Source organism: Cucurbita maxima, unplaced genomic scaffold (assembly GCF_002738345.1).
Source record: "Cucurbita maxima cultivar Rimu unplaced genomic scaffold, Cmax_1.0 Cma_Scf00020, whole genome shotgun sequence".
NCBI lineage: Eukaryota > Viridiplantae > Streptophyta > Magnoliopsida > Cucurbitales > Cucurbitaceae > Cucurbita > Cucurbita maxima.
Genome location: NW_019272036.1, coordinates 231,335 through 255,528, shown reverse-complemented (window position 1 = coordinate 255,528; position 24,194 = coordinate 231,335). Strand labels below are relative to the sequence as shown.

The window sequence follows — 24,194 nt, the reverse complement described above, 5'->3', positions numbered from 1 at the left end:
TTTTTTTTTTTTTTTTTTTTTTTATCACCATATTGTTGTTTTATTATTGGCAATTGCTTCGGAGTTGGTATTTGTTTTGAGTTATCGAGTGAATATAGTATTTTTATTATTAATCTATCCTCTTTGGTTTGTTTTATTAAATTTAAGGAAACGGTTGTTGTAGAGCATGTGAATTGTGACCTAGAGAATTTTTCTTTTAGGTGCTTAAAATTTACTGTTTAACTGCAATATAGTAATAGTAATTATAATTTACTATTCAGCCAATTTTCACTTTCAAATAATGACCCAGTGGACTCTAGGCCTATGTTTTAGGAACCTGATAGACCCCCAAATGAGACGCTGAGTTAACGTTTTGCGTCCAGAAATCTATGGGCCCACACGATTCGAGATGCAGGCCCACAGCATTCTGCTGGCCCATGTTTAGTGGGTTGTTATTCGGCCATCGGCTCTTTTTAACCCTCGGGCCTACTTCAAAATCTTATCTTAATTATTAATATTTTTTTTTTTTATGTTTAAAATATATTTATATTAAACGGGGCTGAATCTCGTCTTGACGGGAGACCCCTATGGTAAAATGAGCCTCTCTTGTTTAAATAATTTAAATTTTAAGTTTTGAAAAATTGAGAAATATATCCACAGAGATAGGGAAATTGAAACTTGAAAATCCTTTATGATTGGCTACGTGGACGTTTTTATACATTACACAATCAATCATTTATTAATTTCTAATAGTTCATTGAATCCTTCTGGACGCCAAGTTTTAATAATTATTAAACAAGATTCAATAATAATTGAAATATATAATTAATAAATATATGTCAATTATCAAATAATTAAGGTGAAAAAAGAAAACTATACATCTCTCAATATTTAAAAAATGATTACCCAATTAATAATTTTATTTCGACAAATTATACAATTAATAACATTGTATTTGCTTAATTCTAAACTTTATGTTGTCATCAATTATAAAATAAAAAATTTAAAGTCTGATGGTATGATGTCCCTACCAAACTCCGTCCAACAATTTAAAAATGAATTATTATTTCCTTTAATTTGGCCAACCCAAAAAGAGTTTTTATGGAGAGAAATTTGGTATTACAAGACATCCATTCAAATTTAAAAGTGAATGAATGAGAGTGTTTGACTTTGCCATCTAATAAACAAACAATTGGTAAAGGCAAGGGGAAGGGGCCATGGGGGCTTTGGGTTTGGGCATTCATAGTGAACACTAAAATGTCACTTTTAATGGTAATCAAATTAGTGGACCATCTTTTTCTTATTGCCAATCTATTTCTTTGTTATTTATTTATTTATTTTTTTTTAGATTTGAGAGGCACAATTAATTTAATTTATTGCCATATAATTTGTATTTAATAAATTAGTTATTTTTTTGAGATTTAATAAAAATAAAAAATTTGGAGACTTATAAGACTAATGCTGAATGCGCAATTCTTTAACCCATAATTCAATATGTTCTCAACAAATACAACTACCTTTGTATTGCTTAGGCAACAACCAATAAAGCGATGTGATTGTGATAGTGATAAAGCCCATATATTTTAGCAAAGTTTGAATGAATGAGTACCTTTTTCTTCTTCTCTCTCTCCCCCCCTCTCGGTTCCACTCAAATCTCACATCGATTAGAGAGGGAAAAGCTCTCATATCGATTAAGAGGGAAACGAGTGCTAACGAGAGCACTGGGCTTCAGAGAGTTTGGATTGTAAGATCTCACATTGGTTGAAGAGGTAACGAAAAATTCTTTACCAGAGTGTAAAAACATCTTACTAGTGACGCTTTTTTAAAAACCTCGAGGGGAAACAAGAAAAATACCACTCAATTTCTCTCTCTCATATGCACAATTCCACTCAACTTCTCCTCCTCTCTCAACCTCATCTGAAGAATAAAATTAAAGGCATCCTTAATCCTATGGTCTTGTTAGAAGGATATGAAATGTGTGACATGTTTTGTTTTGTCGTGTTTAAGGGCTTCAACAACACAAAGCTCCAAGACAAAGTGGCTGGTTGGATTATTGGCACTAAATTCCCTTATTTTATGGGGGTTACTATATACAAAAATGAAGCATTTTCCACCAATGTTGCTCCAAAACAGAACCCATGTTCCACCAAAACTTCCAATTTCAAAGCTTTCCCCTCATTTTTGCTTTCCAACATAACATGTGGTAATCATTACCCACCTTCTTTTCCACGTTCAAACCTCGGCTTACAAAATCGATCGCATGAACGTGCTTAGATAAGAGAGATGAACGAAGAGAGGAAGAGGGACCTGCCCGAATAGGGTGAGGAATGGAGAAGGTGTTGAGGATTATTGGGAGGGAGCTCCCACGTTGGCTAATTTAATGGAAAATCATGGGTTTATAAGTGAAGAATACTCTCTTTATTGGTACGAGACATTTTGGGAAAGCTCAAAGGAAAATTTCATGGAGATAAGTGAAACTTCTTTTTCAAACAAATAAACACGCCTGTAGAAATTTTTGTTGTTTGGATAGTAGGATAGTGTGGTTGAATGGTGATTGAAAACTACTTTTTATTTCAATAAGAAGTTTTTAAGTATTCCTCCACTCAATGACGAGACTGAGGGTCGACCGACTTTGATTTTCGAATAAATTAAGATAAATAGATGTTCAGGATGTTTCAATGAAACACATGGATCAGTTCCAAAAGGATGTATCGGAGCAAGTCAAGATGGGCCATGGGTCCCAAGACATGGGACAATGTCGAGATGACAATGAGATGCGACGTTATTGTGTCACAAACAATTAAACATGCACGTGCAAGCAACGTGTGTAGTCGAACAAGCTTGGATTCCATAAAAGCGATGTTTGGTTGGCGAAAACAAATCTCGCCTAAGGCCTGAAAAGACACAAGTCGGGCAACAAAATGTATATGAGGCTTGAGTTATGCAGAATGTGCCGGAAATCCGGAAGCATGAGTAGGAGAGAGAAAGATAGAGAGAGGAGGGAGATAAGATGTGCATGTGGTTTGTATAGAGAACACATAGGAAAAGGTGGGTGTTTGGTTGAAGTTGTACCAAATTCCACAAAAACAAGAGAAGAAGAATAAGAAGGGAATGAATGAATTGAAATTAGAGAGCATACAGTGAAATCGCGGTGTGGGAGACAAGGTCGTGGTCGAGGCGTACGAGGGGAGGGGGGAGAGGGAGGGGGCATCCAAAACCTCAAAACCTTTGCCTTTGCCTTTTGCCTTTGCCCCTCCTCGCATTCCAATTGCCAATGCCATCGCCCAACCACCTCTCCTATCCGACAGTCGCTTTCCTTTTAGTCCGTTGTCGTTTTGATTTAACCCTTCCACTTTCTTCCTCCTTTCACATTTTATTACGACGCATGATTACATCTAAATTATTGTTACTTGGATGATATATTTGAAACTTCTATCCACATTCTTTTATACGTTTGTGGTCTTATATTATTTTGCTCAGACCGATAGCTAAGGCATATATTTCTTTCTTTAAAATTAAGTGTCCATCATTTACTCACATAATTGTTGAATTTAAGAAAAAAGTGAGACGTGCAAAAACCTGCCCTAAAATACAACGCCGCTTCATGTTAATGATATTTTGAAAGCATTTATGAATAAAAAAACACTTTTTTATATTAATTTTTCTTAAATTAAAAAGGAGTCATTTTAATGCTTTATTATTAGAATATCTAAAAATAGTATTTTTTTTTTATATAAAATAAAAAATAAAAAAGTACCGGATGCAGGTAATTGGAGAAATGGATATGCTTGAAATTTGAGCAAAGACGTAGAAGCTATAATAAAGAAGATGATGATGGAAAGAATTTAGAAGTAAAAGTTTTGGTATGGGGAGACCCCTCTCAAAATAGAACACGAAACCATTGGACAACACATAATAAATTATAAGTGTGTTATTTTATAAAGTGATGTTGCTTGCCTTGAAAGGACATCCTGTAAATAGTAAATGGAATTTTGGCTTTCTTACTCCAAGTAGCTATGCAACCAATCAAATTACACCCTACGTTTTTTTATTTTTTTCCAATAAAATATTATATTCTCGTCTTTTTCACCAAAAACTTATTAATATACAACCGGATAGGGTCTTTTATTAAATTTCTCTTTTCAAATTTTCCCCGAGATTTTGCATATGGTCTAGAGAGATATTCACATTCTTATATCAAATGTTTTGTTTCTCTCTTCAACGGATTGTAAGATCTCATAATCCACTTTTCTTGGCGGCTTAGTGTCCTCATGGCACATTGCTCAGTGTCTGACTTTGATACAATTTTTAAGAGCCCAGTCCAAGCTCTTATCCTCTTTGAGATTTCTCTCTCAGAATTCCTCTCAAGATTTTACAACCCATCCACTAAGGAAAAATGTCCACACCCACCTCTCTTCAATCGATGTGAGATCTCACAACCCACCATTTGAAAGCATTTGTGACTTTTCTGGTTCAACTCAATTTAATTTTTTTTTATCTAATTTTCGTAAAATGTATGAAAAAAATTCTAGGGAGTTCGCAGTATACTACATTTTAAAACTATGATCTAACGTGAGCATTTCTCTATTTTTTGAAATATTTTGTAAACTAGATTTTTATATGATATAAATAAAAAACGTAAATTCAACTTTGATAACTGATCATCTCTATATTTAAAATAAATAAATAAATAAAAGTCTCATAATATTGTTGCTGTATAAAAAAGTTGAATATATTACACATAATTATTATTAATATTACTGCTTGAAGACAAGAAATAATTACTTATTAATAATTGTAACATTTTAATTTATTTAGTCCATTAATGAACTTTGACATTTTGGTGGACTAAGGTTTGATTTAGTGAGTCATAATTTAAATTAAAATATAATAAAAATGTAATTTTTTGAAGGCATTTAATTAATATTTTATTGGAGAAACAATTAAAAGAGGCACACGACGAGGCTTGAAGGGGTCCAAGTTGTTGTATGTGTCTATAAATACATGGTCCACCAATGAAAAGAAACCATTTCACAATATTTGATCACTACAAATTAAGTGAGATGAAGCTGTTTGGTTTTTCAGTGACGGCTAGTGATCAAGCCACCATGGGTGCGCCATGCGCGAACCTCAACAAGGACGATAAGCGATTCGAGTGCCAATTCTGTGGCCGTGAGTTCGCCAATTCTCAAGCTCTCGGCGGCCACCAGAACGCCCACAAGCGCGAGCGCCAGCTCGCCAAACAACTCCGTTTCGATCCCAATAAACACCCACGTTTTTTCACTTCCACGCCGCCGCCCTCCGCCACCGTGATCTGGTCCAGATCTGGTGGTGCTCCGCCGTCTGCTGCTGGTGGTGGTGGTGAAGTGAATGGGGAAAATGGCGTTGATCTCCACCTCAGTCTCGCGCCATCCTCAAGGATCTTCTGTTAAGTTGAGAAATGTTTTCCTTTTCTTTTTTTCTTCTTTTTTTTTTAATATATTTGAGCAATTTTCTTCGTTGAAGAATTGTGTCAAATGGAAAAATGGGAGGGAGAAAGTGTTTGGTCTAAGGAATACAAATTTTCTCACCACTTACGGGTCCATCCAGGACCGGATATACCTAATACAATATCTAAAAGACGTGTTTTAAAGCCATGAAGTTGACTGTAATACATAACTGCTCAAAACATACAATATCTACTAGTAGTTAGTTTGAGCTGTATATGAGTCAAAAACGAATATGTCAACTGAGGATTCTAAGATGTTAAAATCATAAGATTGATGACGATATGTAATGGGTCAAATCTCCCTTTGAAAAACATGTTTTAAAACCGTTTTAAAATCAGGTCTCAAAACATGAGTGCATAAGTTCACGATATCTTACAAGCCTAACCTAATAAAGTTGGGAACAAAAATTTTCGTTTTTCTAAAGTAATGGCGATAATATTTTTTTCGGATTTTTTAAAGCGCAATATGCTATCGTATTTCTACTTCGAGTTTTTTTTTTGTAAGAAAATAAAATATAAATATTTGTTGCGATAATGTAAATGTTGGTACTGTTCATATAGTGCGCTTGAAAACATACTTACATTACACTGAAATATACTATTGATGAGCAGTCATTCAACATCCACAAGTGAAGGGCCCTGTCCATCACTTCCTACGTTTTTTCCGGTTAAAAAATATCTTCATTTTTTAATTCAATATTTAAATTAAAAATTATAATAAGATCAAAATTAACCAAACTATAATAATAAAGATGTGACAAATGAAACATATCATAAAATTTGCCCCACAGTTAGTATTTAAGGTAAGTATTTCACACATTAATCTCAAATTGGAAGGTTATTATTTTAAAAGAAAGTTGTTGGGCTTAAGCCCAAAATGAATATACATATAAGGATATTTTTAGGTACTGAATTAAGCTTTTATTAGTTAAAACTTGGCCCTATAATTTCTGTGATTTTATTATGACCAAATCATTAAGACTCCCCAAAATATTAGCCGAATTTTAAGGGTTTCCCTTACCAAAAAATATCAAAAAAAGCCATTTTCAAATAACCTCAATTGGATTTTCCTTCTCTCGCTAGCTTCCAATGGCAGCCAGAGGGAACAGAGAGAGAGGAGGTCAGTTAAAATCACCGTGTCGGTCAGATACGTATATAGACACTGAGAATCAACAGCAGTTTCCGGCCGCCCAGACGGCGGCGGGGAATAGGCACAGCCATTTACACGGTGGTTCGACGTTTTCCAAAGGCGGCTCCGATGAATCGGAGGTGAAAAGGCAAAAGAGGATAGCGAAGTACAAGGCTTACGCTGTAGAAAGCAAATTCAAGGCGTCGATTAGAAGTGGGATTCGGTGGGTAAAAATCAAGTGTGGTGACCTTCTTCGTCGTTGATATTTCATCAATTTATTTCAAAATTTATTTACTTTCTTTCCTTCTTAATTTCTTATTCTCGTGTAAATTAGTTTAAAAAATTTTAATTTAGTCCCTAATTAATGTAGGTTAAAAATTTAAAACTTTCAAACTTGAGACACTTAAATATCCAACTATTTAAATATTTATAATTATAATACGTACATATTTAATTAATATTTATGAATAGAGTAGAAATATAGTCTAAAGAAATCCGTAACCCATTTGTGTATAGGAGCCTCCAAGTTATTTAAATGCAAAAATCTACCTTAGCAACAGATAGAACTTTAGCCTCTATTATTGTCTGCATATACTCTTCATTTATTTGCAAAATTAATTCCAATAATGCCATCCAAGCTTTGTCTGGCTCATAGGCAAATCTTTTTTTTTTTTTTTAATTTTAAAATAATAAACTTAGATCAATTAAATACTAATTTAGCTGACCAACATAAGGATAATTAGTTTATATCAATTAAATATTAATTCGAAAGATAAACATAAAAATATTTAAAAATATATATATATAAGTTTCTATATTGCGAAAAATATTTGGCCTCATTGTTTTCAAATGAAACTGACGTTTGGCCTTACGGATTATTTTTGTTATTTGACAACGGCTTACCTACTTAGAGGTTAGTTGGTATAAAGAATAGATGGACCAACAAAAATTATAATTAGTTATTTATTTTTTTTTAAAATGTAATAATTTTTAATTAGAAAATTTAAATGAATTTGTGGGGTCTGGAATCTCAATATTTATCTTTTTCCCTTTTTCAATTTTTTAAAGCAATTTTTGTTATTAGTTTATGAATTATACTATTTAATAAAATTAATTATATTAATTATATTTGGCTTTATGTTAAAATTAATCATTATTTAGAAAGTGAAATCTAAGATTTTATATGAATTTTTCTTTTTGAATTTATTTGTACAATAATATCGATTTACTTTCGCATTTTGCGATGCCAAGCAAAAGTAAAGGATGCTAAAGCAGAGAAAAGTATTTGTTTTCACTTTGAGGCATGAAAATTTGTGTGCTTTCTAGTTCTTCATGTGACACGTAGCTATTTCGGGGTTGGGCTTAGGCATTAAAGCATTCACGAACTGCCACGTCACTAATCGCAGCGACCGTTATCCGGTTGAGAACGGTGATTTTATCATTGCCATTGATCACCAATGAATGGATTCCAGCGTTTTGAATTTGAAATCTCTCTCTACGGTCTAAACAGACGTTACAAAACTCTTTCGATTCTTTATAAATAAATAAATAAATAAAAACTTTTGAATTTATATATTTTTTTAAAAAAATAAATTTAGTTTTTGAAATTCCTTCAAGAAAAAAAAAAAAAAAAAAACAAATAATAACGTTCTCATTTTGTCCAACTCATTACTTCGCAGACCCACTACCTCTGTGAGTCTGTAGTAACAATTAAGAGAGCCATAGCCGATTCTCTCTCTCTCTCTCCATCTCTCGCTCTCGAGACTGTGGCCGATTAGTCTCCATTTTATCCTTCTACGAAATCTCTGTGATCGTAATCGATTGAGGTGCATTTCTTGGAGAAAGAAAACGATACAGCTTGAAGAAGAGCGCAACGGTTTACTGATTTCACGATTTCTTTCTAAGGTTTGGTTCTGAAATCTTCTTGTTTAATTTTTGGACTGTAGATTCTCATTGTTTGATTTATGTAATTCTGCTCTATTTTGGATTTAGTCTGTGAACAAAATTAAGAAACTAGAAGGTTTAGTCGATTGATTCACTTGTTCGTTGTTTACCTTGAGTTTGTTGAATCGATGTTAACTTCCTGTTTGTTGTCTGCGTTCCTTCTTTTGTATTTAAACTGTTTGGACCGTAGATTCTCATTGTTTGATTTATGTAATTCTGCTCTATTTGAGTAGGCACTCGTAGAGTTAGTGTTACGAGTAAGTCTGTGAACAAAAGTAAGAAACTAGAAGGCTTAGTCGATCGATTCACTTGTTCGTTTACCTTGAGTTTGTTGAATCGATGTTAACTTCCTGTTTGTTGTCTGCGTTCCTTCTTTTGTGTTTAAATTGTTTGGACTGTTTAGTTTCTTTGGAAGTTGTAGGTATAGGAAGTTTAAAATGATCGACCGATGTGAGTTCCATCAAATTGGATTGAGAATCTGAGAGTTTTGTGGTTTAGATGAGATGTTATCATTTCGTGTACATCGACGAATGCAATAGACAGCAAGCATTTCTAGGAGAAAGAAGGAGATAGCAGCCAGAAGATGAGCGCAATGCTTAGCTGATCTTACTCTTTATTTTAGGTTTTCGCTTCGAAATCTTCTTGATTAATTTTTGGACTCTAGGATCTCATTGTTTGATTTCTTCGATTACGCTCTATTTTAGGTTAATTTTGTAAACAGGAAACCGAATTAGAAGGCTTATTCGATAAGTCTCTCGTTTTGTTGTTTACTTTACCTTGAGTTCTGTCGCTGGCTTTCTATTCGTTCTCTGCGTTCCTTCGTTTTCATTTTAGTTTTACGAACGCTTTAATTCCTTTGAAAAATGTAGTGAGACGAAGTCTATGTCAGTTCCGTCAATTTCGGATTTAGAATTAGTGCATATTGTGGTTACGATGAGATGTTACACTTATCATTACGTCTGCATCAATCGATGATATATATTACATCATAACAACCATATATCAAGAAAAACGAGGCACCTTAAACTCCCGATTTGTCTCATCTTTGACTTTGTTTTCGTTCATTTGTTCGTGGATTATTTGAAAAGCTTAGCCTAATGAAATAATGGATTCAGTTCAATTTGGACAGTTGACGGACTAAATTGCAAATTTTCATCTGCTAATTCATTGAGAAATAAACTGCTTGTAAATGCAGATGGATCGGTGGACTGAACCGTGTATACTATGTCCTATCTAGTTTCTTTTCCCCTAATGTGCTGAATTGACCTCTGTTTTCATAAAAGAAAATGGGAGTTGAGAAAGACGGTTGGAAAAATGGAGGAAGTTATGGTGGTGGATTTTTCCACTTGTTTGATTGGACTGCTAAATCTCGAAAGAGATTGTTCTCCAGCAAACCGGATGTTCAAGGTACGATATCATTTTTTCAACAACTGTAAATTATGCAGGAAGCCTTTTCATCTCGTGCTTGTGTTATCACACTGTTGTATGTATTATGTTGTCTTTGAACTACATTTTTGCTTCTCTCCACAGAGCGTTCTAAACAAGGGAATAGAAGTGCTGGAAACTCGCCCTTGACACAGGCTCATCTGGTGAGTGGAACAACATTTGTACATCGATTTCTTTTCCATCTGTCTAGATTTATGATTGATTCTTGTAAATATTTCCAGATAGGTTTGGATGAATGTGGGACAGGGCGAAGTATTAAAGGAAGCAGTGATTATAGTTGTTCTTCATCTGTGACGGAGGATGAAGGATGCGGAGTTAAGGTCCCTGGGGTAGTTGCTAGGCTTATGGGATTGGATTCCTTACCTTCATCCCATTTTTCAGATACCTACTTTACCCCATCATTTGATACTCAATCTCTTCAAGAAGCTCCCAGCGATAGGGGAAGTTTCAATTACCGTCATGACTGCCCAATCATGTTCTCTGGTAATTTGCTTGATCAGGTTGATGACCGTGCAGCTGCTCCTAGGAAACCTTCAGAAACAAAGCCTCAGAAGATTCTTAGCAGGCCGATAGAAAAGTTCCAAACAGAAATTCTTCCTCCTAAATCAGCCAAATCAATTCCAATTACTCACCATAAGCTTCTGTCCCCTATTAAGAGTCCCGCTTTCATTCCGACTAAGAATGCTGCTCACATAATGGAAGCTGCTGCAAGAATAATAGATTCTGTACCTCCAGCTACTACCAAAAGTAAAATTTCATCGATTGGATCTTCTTCAGCAGCACCCTTGAAGTTGCAAGCTCCAAAAGAAAAAATAGATATATCACAAAAAATGCCTCTAGTTAGGTCCTCTTCAGTTAGCTTGAAGGCCAAAGAATTAAAAGAGAAAGCAGAGTCCTCTCATAAATCAGCCAGGTTTCTTGAAACTTCTAGAAAGCCTTTGGAATCAAATGCCTCCAGGCTTTTGAAGGGACAGTCTATGAACAAAAGCTGGGATGGATCTCAAGATTCATCATCATTCAAGGTTTTGCCTGATGCGGAATATAGTTCCAAGAACAAAGGAAAATCCATATCACTTGCAATACAAGCAAAAGTTAATGTACAAAGAAGAGAAAATGTGAATACCCATAGCCATAGAAATTTTACTGGCCAGAAACAACAGACTGAGGGGAAGTCAAGCCAGCCCTTAAAGACACAGACAAGCTCTCAGAAAAATCTGCACTTACAATCCTCTGTCTGCAATGCTTCTAATAACCATCCTCTCAAGCAGAATAACCAGAGACAAAACTGCCATGTTGACAGGGTAAAATTACCATCAAAGAAACCAATTTCCAACACTGAGGGAAAGAAATCACTTAATGAAAATTTTTCTTTTAGACATCGAAGAAATGCAGGAAGAGTTGTCGTCGGTTCAAAAGCTGGTGCCAGGAAGACAGGCTTGGAAATATCCGACAGGGAAAAGGTAGACTTGCATTCTAATGCAAAAAATCTTCCTAGGAAGAAACGGTCAATCGACAGGGATCAACGCTTTGATAAGAAACAAACCAGGGATGATATGTTAACTGACAAAATCCAGATGTCAATTCATTCAAATTCAAACAATATTGCCGACAGTTCTTCTAGTAGTACGGCTCAAGATTGCAGAAAAAAGGGGACAGACATTGTTTCTTTTACATTTACTGCCCCACTTACAAGAAAGGTGCCTGGATCTGATACCTATGGTCACATTGAATCAAAACTTAGAGGGCCGCATGGATCAGATAGTTTGAAGTCATCCTCAATAGAGTGCAATATAATTGGAGAAAATGCCTTGAGTACACTTTTAGAGCAGAAGTTAAGAGAACTAATTGATATGGTTGAGTCCTCCCCTAGCGTCGAATCTATCACTGGAGGATCTGAGAGTTCTTGTTTATCGACTTCTGATCATCTTTCACCCTCTCTTGATACGCTCGATACGGTGTCCACAAAGTTGAATGAGAGGATCCAACAGAGTTCGGTTTGCAGCAAGCAATCTGGTCTATATAGTTTTGATTATTCTTCTACTGATTCTTCGATACAAGGATTAAAGCATGAATTCCCGGTATGTGAACGTTGTCCTCCACTTTTTGAATTTTTCATGCATTTTTCTGCATTTTTTTTTCCTGCATCAAAACATGTTTTATTACCTGCATTATCCATTTTAGTGCTTCGATGGGTCTTACTTAAAATGTCCTTTACATGATTGAGAACATGTGTATTCCCAACATCGCTTTTTCAGTTAGTTCATAGGATTGAAGAATGTAGCAGTAATAGTATTGATGCTGATGCTGAGCAGTTGCTCAAAGTTCGACATCCGAGTCCCGTCTCCATTCTTGAACATTCGTTTTCATCTGAAAGCTGTGACTCATCAGATAGTAACAGCAGAGAAGGTAGATGATTTTGTCGTACCAAGCAGAAATTACTCCTAGTTGCGCATTGCATATGACATGACTAAACTGTCTTTCAATTTAACAGGAAACAAGTTTTGTTCATCAATCCAAGGCCAAGATGTTATTGAAGCTGATACAGAGTTGCTTGATTCTGCATCCTCCTTAACGAACGAAGCTCCAACAAGTAAGTTCAGTTCATCGATCTCGAAATGTACTACAGGACGTACCGTGTGGGAACTAGAATACATAAAGGACATACTCTGTGATGTGGAGTTGATGTTCAACGACTATGTATTGGGACGCTCCCATGAAGTCATAAACCCTTATCTATTCAATATATTAGAGAATCAAAACAAAGGATCGGAGCAAAGGGTTAGACGGAAGGCATTATTTGATTGCGTTTGTGAATGTTTGGACTTGAGATGTAGACAGTACGTAGGCGGAGGGTATAAAATGTGGGGAAAAGGATTGGGAGTATTGAGAAGAAAGGAACAGTTAAGCAAAGAGATTTGGAAGGAGATTTCAGAGTGGAGCGGAATGGGGGATTGCATGGTGGATGAATTAGTTGACAACGACATGAGTTGCTGGCATGGAAGATGGTTGGACTTTGAAGTTGACGACGCTTTAACAATCGGAGTCGATCTCGAATCCCAAATTCTTGATTCTTTAGTTGAAGAAGTGCTTGGTGATATCGCCATTCCTTAAAAGAAGCCACCCAACCATTTTCCAGGTATTCTTTCGGCCCCTAAATTTAACCGTATCTTGAAATGTTTCTTGTTTGGAATTCAAATTATTATATTGTCATTATTGTTCTCGAATGTGAATTTCGCTAAGTTACTTAAAAAAAACTCTTTAACAACACGCGCACAATAGGATTGTAGAGCACAGGACCCTATCCTAAACCATTAGCCTAATCCTCTTCGTCATTTAATGTAGTCTTTTTCTTTTTTTGGTGTCTATTTAGTTAGGTAGGGTGATATCGTAGGCCTGAAAAGTTATTGAGAATGGGCTTTTTCTTTTTCTTCGGCTTCTAGTTTCAGATAAATTATTGTCTACTAGCATTAGTCACTGGCCTTATTACAGTAAAATTTAGAGAGATTACCTATAGGAATAAAAATATTGGGCAACATTTCAAAGACATTCTTCTCCTTTACCATTGGTATTCGCCCAGAAAACCCAAGATGATGGTTCTTTGAAATTCTGGCCTAAGACCCCCCCGTCATCTTCCCAGTTCCAATTGAGCCATTCGCTGTTGAAATTGGAATTGATTGATGAAGCCCACGCAGAAGAAGAGTAGTACAACTCCTCGCTCTCTATATTTGAACTCCAAACACTATTTTCTCTCTCGTCGATACCTTTTATTGTTTCATCGATCAATTCATTTGATCCCAGTTCCCAAGTTTCTTTTTCCTCTACTTTTGGATCCTTCATAGCTGCGTTACTGGTTTCTTTCTTTTCCTCCTTATCGCTTTTACTCGGTTCCTTCTCAGCACCTTCCAATCGAGAAGTGCTTCCTGCGTCGAGAAGTGCTTCTTTTGCTATGGAATTAGATTGGGAACTTTCAAGTGGGGTAGTTTGTTTCTTGTTCTTTTTTAGTATGGCTGATTTTTTTGGTTGGCCTCGGTTGCTTCTCTTTGAAAGATCGGCGCTTTCAGGAGCATCTTTTTTGGTGGTGGTACTGTAAATTTTCTTACTCAAACGAGAATTCCAGTAGTTTTTTATTTCGTTATCTGTTCGCCCAGGTAAATGTCCAGCAATAAGAGACCACCTACAAGAACAGTACATAATTGGAAATTGGTATTGGAAGTAAAGGGCAAGGTAGTCTTCTAATTTTAAAATAATGGATAAATTTATGGTTCGGAGAAAGTAAGAATTTAATCTTTATGATTTTTTAAAGAGTTTTCTTACTTGGTTGCTAGCAACCAAAAAGTACTAATAAAGAGTATATTGCAAAACCAAATTTATGATGCTTTATTAAACAGAGATTCTAACCTTTTAAACTGTATGAACTAAATTCAATATTTTTTTTTCAAATTATATAGACTACATTATATAAGTAGAGAAGGTAGATATAGGGAGAGAAGAAAAGTTTGAGGGTTTTTATTTTTCAAAAAGTTGAAGAGGGGAAAGGCAGTAGAGGGAATTTTATTCTAGGGAAAGAAAAGTTGGGCAGTAATGAGATGAGAGAACTTTGGGAGAGAATATTTTTAAAATGCAAACAATGATATTATTGAACTAACAACCCCCCTCTACTTTCAAAAAAATGTGCAAGCCAAGAAAAACATACCATGAATTTTTTTTTATATAAAATGACAACTAAATTTAAAAAACGCAATAATGTTTGAGAAAAAGTTTGTTTGATTCGGAATAAGGCAAAACATAGAAAACGACAGATTCAAGATGGTGCTCCAAATATTGTAATCGTCTTAAAAAATTAGCTGCCCAGATCCCTACACATACGTCTATCAAATTTACGCATGGTCACACCAGTTTACTAATATGTAATAATTTCTGAAATTAGCTTTGAATAATTTCTGAAAACACTAATATGACCTCTAATGTTAATTTGATGTTAATATGCAATTAAAGAATAATTTTTAGTTTAAAGAATTGTTAGTGTGTAATAATTGTTCCCAAGTTGATAAAACTATGAACACTCCTTTCCACTACAAACAGACTACCATACATCAATAAACACCGAGAAAATAGTATTTATAAATTTAATTATTAAAATCTAAAATTAGAAGAGAAATAATTAGTTACGTTATAAATAAAAATTTTAAAATCTAAAAATTAGAAGAGAAATAAATAGTTATGAAGGGTACCTTCTAGGTTTCGCCATGTAACTGAAACACCATGCGGTATGGTAACATGCATTTAATACAATGCAGTATGGCCAAAATGAATTAAATTAAAATAAAATAAAATAAAATAAATGGCAGTGTGATAACTTACATTTAATACTATGGTTTAATGGGCTGGCTTCCATGAATGAACTATGCACTAAATGACCGCACGTGGAAGATTGAAATAATACTAAAACAACCAATAATTACTAAAACAGAAAATTTTAAATTAAAATATAAAAACTCGGAAAGTTGAAATAATACTAAAAAACCAATAATTACTAAAAGAGAAAATTAAAATTAAAAACTTGTAATGACGCTTTTGTTTATTTAAGGGAGAATGATAGGACACGTCAGTGGAAAGAGAATGAAAGCGATGTGTCCTTTCCAACGTCAGTCCCGTGAGGACAACAGAAAAGGGGAATTGAAATGGCACTACATGGACAGTGCGTTACGCGTGGCCGTGCCTCTTTAAAATAATATAATTATTTTATATCTTTGTTAATATTTCAGACAATTATTATCAAAGTGTAATGTATCTCCAATTATACCGAGACAATCTTCTCATTTTAGTCATTTTTAAATAGCCAAACTTATTCCATTTTTTAAAAACCTTAAAATCAATATATTCTGAATAAGTTTCAAGTTAATTTTTTTTATTAAATTCAGCAAAATAATAATAATAATAATCTCTTTTTAACGAAAGAGATATTGAAATATATTTCAAAAGTTCAGAAAAGAGGCACAGACAGTCTAAATTTATAAAATAAAATAAAATTAATAATATATATTAATATGAAGATTTACTAAATGAATAAGAACTAAATTTCAAGAAAGACTAGAAATAAAAATAAAAACAAGTTAGGAAGCAAAATAGTATTCTGACCAATAGAAAACAAAAATTAACAGGCAAAAACTCCTTTTTTTTAGAGAGAATAGTTTCATCTAAAGAACTAATAAGTTGCCGAAAATATATTCATTTTAAAATTTTATTAAAAATAAAAATTAATTATAAAAAAAAAATGCTAGACACTAATTTTAAGATTTATCAAAAGAATAAAAACTAAATTTCAAACACTTGAAAGCCTAGAGCCTCAAATAAATCAAGTTACAAACAAAATAGTATTCCAACACAGAAACAAAATTATCAAGCAAAAGCTTATTTTTAGAAAGAATAATTTCATTTAAACTAATAACAAAATTAACATTCCGTGTTCTTAATATTTTTCTTTTTTGTCTATTTCCTTTTCTTTTCTGTTGTTAATTTTGACTAGAATTCTTCAATACTATATGTGTTATCCATTAATCTGGATTTAGTATACATAAAAATATTATGAAATCACAATGATAAAGAAAAAAGTAATAAATAAAAAGTTCAAATGTGCTAAAAGAAAAGGATTGTGATGATCAAGAAGAGAACGATGTGGACAAGAACAAAAAGTGAAGTCAGTTGGAGAAGCATCAAAAGAAATTAAAAGGAAAAAAAAAAGACGAAAAAAGGATTGTGATGATCAACGAGAGAACGATGTGGAGAAGAACACAAACCCGAAGTCAGTTGGAGAAGCATCAAATGAAATTAAAAGGAAAAAAAAAAACAAAAAAAGGATTGTGATAATCAACAAGAGAACGATGTGGACAAGAACACAAAGCAGAAGTCAGTTGGAGAAGCTTCAAATGAAATTAAAAGGGAAAAAAAAAAGACGAAAAAAGGATGTGATGATCAAGAAGAGAACGATGCGGACAAGAACACAAAGCCGAAGTCAGATGGAGAAGCTTCAAATGAAATTAAAAGGGGAAAAAAAAAGACGAAAAAAGGATGTGATGATCAAGAAGAGAACGATGCGGACAAGAACACAAAGCCGAAGTCAGTTGGAGAAGCATCAAATGAAATTAAAAGGAAAAAAAAAAAGGCGAGAAAATCAGAAAAGGAGAAAAAATAAAATAGAAATAAAAGTTCGAACGTGCCAAACAGAAAATCATTATGAGGATGAGGAAAAGAACAATGTAGACAAGAACAATACAGCAGGAGTCAATTGTGGAGCTTAAAATGAAAATTACAAAAGGAAAAGAAAATAAAATCACAAAAGAAGAGAATACAAAAAATAAAAAATAAATTAAAATTTCAAATGTGCTATAAAATGATTGTGATGATCAAGAAGGAGAGAATAACAAAACACGAGGTCCGTTGTGAAGCTTCAAATGGTGATTTTAAACATTATTATCGAGGAGTAAAACTATGTTAGAAATTAAAGTGGAAAACTATGTTTGAAATCAAGGTGTAAAAATATGTTTGAAAACTGCAATGCTTCCATGCTTCCACGCTATCAATCTTAATTGTGAGAAGAAAAAAAAAAAGGAGAGAGAAACGAACCGATTGCCGAAAGTCCTGTGCAATTTGAGAATAGTTTCATCTTCTTGTTGAGTGATATTCCCTCTCTTCAAATCCGCTCTCAAGTAATTAATCCATCGCAACCTGCAACTCTTTCCACATCTCAACAGTCCTAAATTTTCACACACATTCACACACACGCATTCAGGACCAATTCGTAATCATAGACAGAACCAGAAGAAGCCAAATCAATTCAAAATCTCAGACAGAACCAGAAGAATCGCAGTATTTAATCGCACAAAAAAAACAAATATAAAATCGAAATCAATCTCACCAGCATTCTTCGGCAACAATCTCCACGAACCTTCTCCGTTCGCTTCGATATACTTCTTCAGTTTATTGTCTTCCACCGCCGTCCAGCGGCCTCTTCTCAGCCCTTCCTTCTCACAGCACGGTGTTCTCCCCATCCTCATGAACAGAGACTTGCCTGAAAGAGATCAAATGAATTGTCTCTCAACGCCTTATATAGACTCGCACATCTTCCTTCACAACCTGCTTTGTTAATGGAAGATCACAAACTCTCTCTCTCTCTCTCTCTCTCTCTCTAAATTCTCTCTCTAAAATAGTGGAAATGCTCGTGAATGGCATAGGGAGCAGTACCACAGTACATAAGCCTACGACTATGGGCCTATTCTATATTATATAAGGCAGTTATGATGAAGCTAAGAGAGCCTAAAATTGAAAAGAGCTTGGAAAATGTCATTTTTGCCCTTTGGAATTTGATTTAATTCCAATTTGACATTGGAGATCCCTCTACGTCATCTTCAAATTATATATACACATAATTTTACCAATTCTATTTTTAAAATTTCTTTTCAAATTATAAAATCGTTTATTTTAAGCTTAGGAATTAAATATTAGTGGACGTATCAATATTTCACATATTTATTAGTTTGACTTCAAACAGATGAATCATCATAACAAAATGTAACCTAATATGAACATAATACTACCATAAGTATTTTAATTCATTTAAAATGTATAAAATATTGAATTTTTTTTAAAGATTTTTCAAAAAAAAAAAAACAACAAATATCTATAGAGTATTAATATATGTAATTTAGTATTGAAGATTATTTTCAATCCACAAGCTTCATTTTTATTATTTATTATTAATTCTTGCATCTTATTCAACTTTCTTCTAAAGCCACGTCATATATATTAATAATTCTTATACTTTTTTGTTCAGTTATTTTATATATTAAAAAAATGCAATATTTAGAATGTGGACCTCATTCTGTAGTTTTTCGTTTCAATTTCTTTTATTATTATTATTTTTAGTCTAATTTTCTCCTATTTCCATTCCAATTAGGCAAATGGATTTGAAATTATATAGACCATAAGCTTTAACCATTTATGAACAATTACGTATAAAATTATGAAACCTCGTGGATGCCTACGGTTCCTACAGCTGTCCAAAATCTGTGGTGCCACATCTTCCAATGGTTGATTTGCCAGTTAATCAAATTCATTAAATTAATGATGAAAACTACACTTAAAAGCCAACATGTAAATATATATATATATATATATATATAATATTTTTTCAAAATCTCTTTCATTAATGTTGAAAGAAAAGTTGGTCTCAAAGAAAAAATTTTAATTTTCTAGCAATGAGACATTACAAAATTTTAAAAATATCGCGTCATGAAGATATGAATGGAGACTCGGGAGAGTAGAGACGTATTAATATTAAAATAATATAATATCACAAATAACGTCCACACCAGAATGTAAAGGAAAGAAGGGGGGAAGAATTAAAATGAAATGAAGTTATCATCTACACTATATAGCCAACGCTATTATTCTTTCAACAAAGGGAAGCCAATCATGGCCACAGCCTGAACTCTCCCAACAATGGCAGTAACTCAACAGGATTTGCAAATTACAAAATTTACAGAGCTGTCGTCAGGGCGAAGTTTAAGGTACTCATTCTCGGGGTGCTATACAAGTTCCCTTATAAAATAGTGTCAGCAATCAAGATCTTACCTTAGATCGATAACGTCAAACTTCGAGTTGGGATTCATCAAAACATGAGAGCAGTGCTCATAGAGTGGACTCCCATCTTCAGGCTCCTCATGGGGATGAAATCCGCGCTGTTGGCAGTTGCGGATGACCGACACACCACCTGGGTCGGACAGATGAAATATTCCATATGGACTGCAACAGCATTGGGATATGTTAACAAATGATACTACTTAAGAGTTGTTGAAGGAATGGAGGAGAGGGGGAAAACACCTTGATTCATCCGTAGGAGCCATCACGATTGCAATAGCTTCTGGTAGCATAATCTGAAAAGGCCAAAATCTCCTTAAAAAGAGCCAAAAGAAACTAAACCTAGTCTGTGATAGGACACTAGGGATAAAAGAACAAAAAACAAAAATTAGTAGAATTGTTATATTACCTGGTACGAGTAATGTGTGTGCAAATCCACAGATGACATGAAACAGGTTTGTGATGGGTGTGTCTGAAAATCAAACAAGAATCAGAGACATGTAAAACAGAAGTTTCAAATATAATGGATATTCTCAAGAATCAGAGACATGTAAAACAGAAGTTCCAGTAAATAACACGACCTGAACAGAAACGTTAAAAGCCGAAAATTCCGATATTCTCAAGAACAAATATAATGGATGTTACATCCAGCTCTTCTGCTTTTCAGTTTTATTAAGAGCATCCATCTCAAGACATCACTACATAGCAAGTCAACTGAAGTGAAATAAACAAAGCTTGTTGACCATAAAGAATGCTTGTTCAGGATAGTAAGAACTAAGTGTATTGAGCCAATCCATAAAAGTCCAATAAGCAATAAGCCAATCCGAAGGTTATATGTAGTTTCATGGCTTATGTGGTTGATCTTGAAAAGTGTCATTTTCGGTGTAAGGTTAGAATGTCAGGCCTCTCAAATGTCTATCTAGATTGGAATATTCTTGCACGTGCAATAATATTACAGCAATTCATCTTCTGTTCTATTAGTGTCAGAAAGTGCAATGAATATTAAAGACAAAACTAAACTATTTATGCAGAGAAGTCGAGTAATCAACATAATATTAATAATTTAGTGTCCCAAATTCTATTGCATAAAGAGCCAGAAAGCTTACATGGATCCAACCAAGAGGGAAAAGTGATAATCTGTCTTGAACTTCAAATATTTCCTCCTCATTCAACGTTTGGCACTGAATATTTATTTTTTTTAAAAAAAAAAAAAAAGATAGAATGAGTATTGATTGAAGACAACAGTGGTAGCTAACTAAAGCTCAATCAAGTAACCCTCGAGTCAGTTATAACCATATATGAACCAATAGCATAGGAATGTACGTAGAATGTAAAACAATTAAAACTCAAACATACTTCATGTAGCAGTCAAAATGAAAACCAAACATTCAAGAGCAGTGAAAACCAACGGCGTGGAAGGAATTTCTAATTTTAAACTTGAAAAAGATGAAAAGTAATTATATTCTTACGGAATCTGATGTTGATTCTTGCTTCGGGACTATGAGCGTAGATATGTAAAAAACCCTGTTTTTCTGCAAATATATGATGAAGTATGAGAACAAAACTAGAGAATCTTTACAAATTTACAATAAACCATTAATTTGTTCTTACCAGTGAGCCAGCTAAAACACCACAAGTCTCCAGATTCTTATTTGTATTTTCTCGGGCCAATCTCAAGAAATCATCCAGCATTTTTACTGGCTGCAGCAAACAGTAAAAGTAAACAATATCATATTGGAAGATATACACACTTTTAAAAATGACGTGACAAAAGGAATCACTACATAGCAAAAGAAATAGGTGAATAATTAATTGCTTTCGGAAGTTATATACGAAAATCAAAGAGAGAAGGCCTACAATGTGTAAATGTTGAAACTCAGATCCATCCTGTGATTGTTTTGCCACTCCAGGCCTTGGATCCGCAACTTTAGATGGGGGGATCGTCGCATATTCCTGCTGAACCTTAGCAAGAACAGGAGGAGGAGAAGGTTGTTTGACCAATGTGAAAGGATCTTCCCTTACTTCTGTTATCAATGGAGGAGTAGACATGTCTGCAGGATGAGGCCAAAGGCCATCGTCTAGCGAGAGTACCGAGTCCATCATCGACGTAACACCTCCTGGACCACCATCTTTTTGTGCCACTAGATCACATTGTTCAATTTGATTCAGTCTGCAAGAATTTGAAGGATCAAGATAAATTTTCAAGAAAACATTCAGAGAAAAAGTGAAACAGCAAAATCAAAATATTAATCACATTAAGCTTTCGTTATCAGGAAGGTTACTCAAAACACAGAAGACAAAAAAAAAAAAGTAGAAATCCTCAGATACTAATACACGTTAAACACAACTCTGACCTTGAATCTTCAGAAGTATAATCCTGATTTCTTGGATAGAGAATCTGGCAGAACAAAAAGATTTAACCTCTAAATGGATTTCATAGTAGACAGAAACAAAAGAAAACAACATAAAAAAACAACACGCAAAACTCACCTTGTCTGTACTCGGTCCCTTCCATTGGCCCTGAAGACCATTGGGACCCAAAATAGAATGTCTAGACAAAGTTTCGGGTTTGGGAAGCGATACATTGATAGACCTGTGTATTCCCAGCACTAATTATCAGATCCATTTGTTCATGTTCGTAAGAACTAGAGACTAGATGAGCACGCCCAGAATTGTATTCTTAAGCCCTTATACTAAAGACACTGTCTTTCTATTCAATCTTGAGACCAGATGCAGAAGAACTCTGATGTCGTCAATATACTTTCTTATTTTCTGTCTTCTACTCTCTAACTAGCTACTTGAACTACAAGATCACCTTCTTCTAGCTTACACTAAAATATAAATATTGGAATGATTTATCTCCCTACATTATCATGAGGAGTAGGGACTAATACACCGCTAATGGATTCATATAAACATGTACGAAATAAATGGGCAAAATGTATACTCACAGATTTGAGAACTTATTCTCAATCCTTACAGAACTTGATTGTGAAACTAGACCTCGGTCGTCATGATACCTCAATGAAGATTGTGGTTGTAAATTGGCATGCTGAGAATTAAGAGGATTGGGGAGGCTGTGTATCAGTAGAGTGAAATCACAAGATAACAGTAAATAATCAAAAAATAAAAACTGGAAAAGACAAGTAAATCAAAACTCTAACTAATTTGTGGGCATTTCATTGATTAGTGATATAGTTACACGAGAAGAAAGTATCATATCAAACATTTAGAGTTGATACCTGCTTTTGATCCAAGATTAATGAAAATTTTCCATTCACATAGGGCGATGGCCGTCGACTGTTTGAAACTATTTCCTGCTCGTCAGGTGAAGGAAGACGAGACCGTCCATACACTTTCTCCAGTTCATTTACTCGGCGATCAAATTCGGGCTTCAAGGACTCAAGTTCATCTACTACACTCAACAGTTTCTGGTAGGACAACATAAAATAAAATGACACAACATTCACATACCATTCATTGCAAAAGAGCAGAGATATTGAGTCTTAACTCACCTTCTTATAAAATATCTTTTCCTTTGGGAAAAAAGCTAGGTAATCACGATGCCGTGGTATAGTTTCAGAAACCAAGCTGAGAAAATAAGAACAAGTTGAGAATTGAGTTTCCTACACCAAGAATCAACATCCGTGAGCAATGGAAAATACAAGCATCAACTAGGCCCTTACCTTGAAAACCTAAGAAGTATAATGAACAAATCCACAATATTATTCTCCTCCCGATAAATATTAGCCTGCCATTTCAAGAAAACAACACAATGACATCAAAATACAACGAGAGGGCAATTCTTATACCTAAACCACCAGTAAAAAAAACTGCAATCAAAATCACTTCAACAACCACGCAGAGAAAGAAATGGAAACTAACAAAACCTCAAATTAAACATTAAACATTAACATTTCAGCATCAATAATCAATCAGAACAATCGAGAAGAAAGTTTCCGAAATGATTACCTGTTTTAAGAGATTATCGGCGATCCGATAGTAATTCCGGAGGGGAATTCGATTATCAACCCCAACTTTCCGCGCCTCCCTATCGATGTTGATCTTCATCGAAGCTAGCAATCAATTTGATGAACTCCCAGTAGAAATCTTTCAAAGAACGAATAGGAATCTAGTATAACATATATTTGCTTAAGCGCGAAGAATGAATGCGGGGCCGTGAAATTGAAGTTGAAACTGGGACTCTAATGTCGACATGATGAGGTGCAACCGTGGAGGAGGGGGCTCGGGACTTTGGCCGTCAAGTTTTCGCTTTTCTTTTATATTTAGCCTTACATATATTTAAAAATGCTAAATAAATAAATAACGCTACAAATAATTTCTAAAAAAATATTTTAAAAATACCCTAATCTTTATTAAAAAAAAAAATGTATTTTTTAAACTTTTCTTCCCTCCAAAATTAACAATAAAGGTATTTTTTAATTTTTTTAAATTTTAAAACCAAGTGCAAAATTCAAATATATTTTTATTGATTTAGGCATTTTAAAATTTTAAAAATTAATTCATATTTAATAACCTATAAAATAAAATGATTTAAACCCTTAATATATT

The 24,194-nt window shown here is 34.0% G+C and overlaps 4 protein-coding genes across 5 annotated transcripts; 2 read left to right on the top strand and 2 right to left on the bottom strand.

Annotated features, from left to right (window-relative positions):
* Positions 1–5,020: 5,020 nt before the first annotated feature.
* On the top strand, positions 5,021–5,549 carry LOC111494501 (zinc finger protein 6-like). The gene has a single exon (XM_023144443.1). The coding sequence runs from the start codon at positions 5,043–5,045 to the stop codon at positions 5,409–5,411; it is 369 nt and encodes a 122-aa protein (XP_023000211.1). The 5' UTR covers positions 5,021–5,042; the 3' UTR covers positions 5,412–5,549.
* A 2,735-nt stretch (positions 5,550–8,284) lies between these two features.
* On the top strand, positions 8,285–13,233 carry LOC111494352. Of its 2 annotated transcripts, XM_023144276.1 has the most exons (7): positions 8,285–8,501; positions 9,039–9,162; positions 9,736–9,947; positions 10,071–10,129; positions 10,208–12,064; positions 12,242–12,392; positions 12,478–13,233. In XM_023144276.1, exons 3-7 carry the CDS (start codon positions 9,827–9,829, stop codon positions 13,095–13,097), a joined length of 2,808 nt encoding a protein of 935 aa, XP_023000044.1. In that variant the 5' UTR covers positions 8,285–8,501; positions 9,039–9,162; positions 9,736–9,826; the 3' UTR covers positions 13,098–13,233. The 2 variants fall into 2 exon arrangements, with proteins under 2 accessions (XP_023000044.1, XP_023000043.1); XM_023144275.1 differs by lacking the exon at positions 9,039–9,162.
* A 154-nt stretch (positions 13,234–13,387) lies between these two features.
* On the bottom strand, positions 13,388–18,256 carry LOC111494357 (transcription factor MYB111-like). Its single transcript, XM_023144282.1, has 3 exons — positions 17,902–18,256; positions 17,610–17,739; positions 13,388–14,160 (listed from the first exon to the last, which is right to left on the bottom strand). The coding sequence occupies exons 1-3, from the start codon at positions 18,038–18,040 to the stop codon at positions 13,524–13,526; spliced, it is 906 nt and encodes a 301-aa protein (XP_023000050.1). The 5' UTR covers positions 18,041–18,256; the 3' UTR covers positions 13,388–13,523.
* A 1,131-nt stretch (positions 18,257–19,387) lies between these two features.
* On the bottom strand, positions 19,388–23,895 carry LOC111494356 (AMSH-like ubiquitin thioesterase 3). Its single transcript, XM_023144281.1, has 14 exons — positions 23,595–23,895; positions 23,309–23,373; positions 23,138–23,213; positions 22,865–23,053; positions 22,574–22,674; positions 22,113–22,215; positions 21,977–22,020; positions 21,480–21,792; positions 21,234–21,323; positions 21,092–21,154; positions 20,729–20,803; positions 20,032–20,094; positions 19,866–19,918; positions 19,388–19,787 (listed from the first exon to the last, which is right to left on the bottom strand). Exons 1-14 carry the CDS (start codon positions 23,691–23,693, stop codon positions 19,613–19,615), a joined length of 1,509 nt encoding a protein of 502 aa, XP_023000049.1. The 5' UTR covers positions 23,694–23,895; the 3' UTR covers positions 19,388–19,612.
* Positions 23,896–24,194: the final 299 nt, after the last annotated feature.

What these genes read in the sequence shown, in the direction of transcription:
- LOC111494352 (XM_023144275.1), top strand. Translation starts at nt 9,827, where the DNA reads ATGGGAGTTGAGAAAGACGGTTGGAAAAATGGAGGAAGTTATGGTGGT. An exon ending in CAGCAAACCGGATGTTCAAG is followed by an intron (nt 9,948 to 10,070) that starts GTACGATATCAT and finishes TTCTCTCCACAG; the next exon opens with AGCGTTCTAAACAAGGGAAT. An exon ending in AGATAGTAACAGCAGAGAAG is followed by an intron (nt 12,393 to 12,477) that starts GTAGATGATTTT and finishes TCAATTTAACAG; the next exon opens with GAAACAAGTTTTGTTCATCA.
- LOC111494357 (XM_023144282.1), bottom strand. Translation starts at nt 18,040, where the DNA reads ATGAGGATGGGGAGAACACCGTGCTGTGAGAAGGAAGGGCTGAGAAGA. An exon ending in ATTGTTGCCGAAGAATGCTG is followed by an intron (nt 17,740 to 17,901) that starts GTGAGATTGATT and finishes GTGAAAATTTAG; the next exon opens with GACTGTTGAGATGTGGAAAG. An exon ending in CACAGGACTTTCGGCAATCG is followed by an intron (nt 14,161 to 17,609) that starts GTTCGTTTCTCT and finishes CTGTTCTTGTAG; the next exon opens with GTGGTCTCTTATTGCTGGAC.
- LOC111494356 (XM_023144281.1), bottom strand. Translation starts at nt 23,693, where the DNA reads ATGAAGATCAACATCGATAGGGAGGCGCGGAAAGTTGGGGTTGATAAT. An exon ending in TCCCTCTTGGTTGGATCCAT is followed by an intron (nt 20,095 to 20,728) that starts GTAAGCTTTCTG and finishes TTTGATTTTCAG; the next exon opens with ACACACCCATCACAAACCTG. An exon ending in GCTCCTACGGATGAATCAAG is followed by an intron (nt 19,788 to 19,865) that starts GTGTTTTCCCCC and finishes ATGCTGTTGCAG; the next exon opens with TCCATATGGAATATTTCATC.
- LOC111494501 (XM_023144443.1), top strand. Translation starts at nt 5,043, where the DNA reads ATGAAGCTGTTTGGTTTTTCAGTGACGGCTAGTGATCAAGCCACCATG.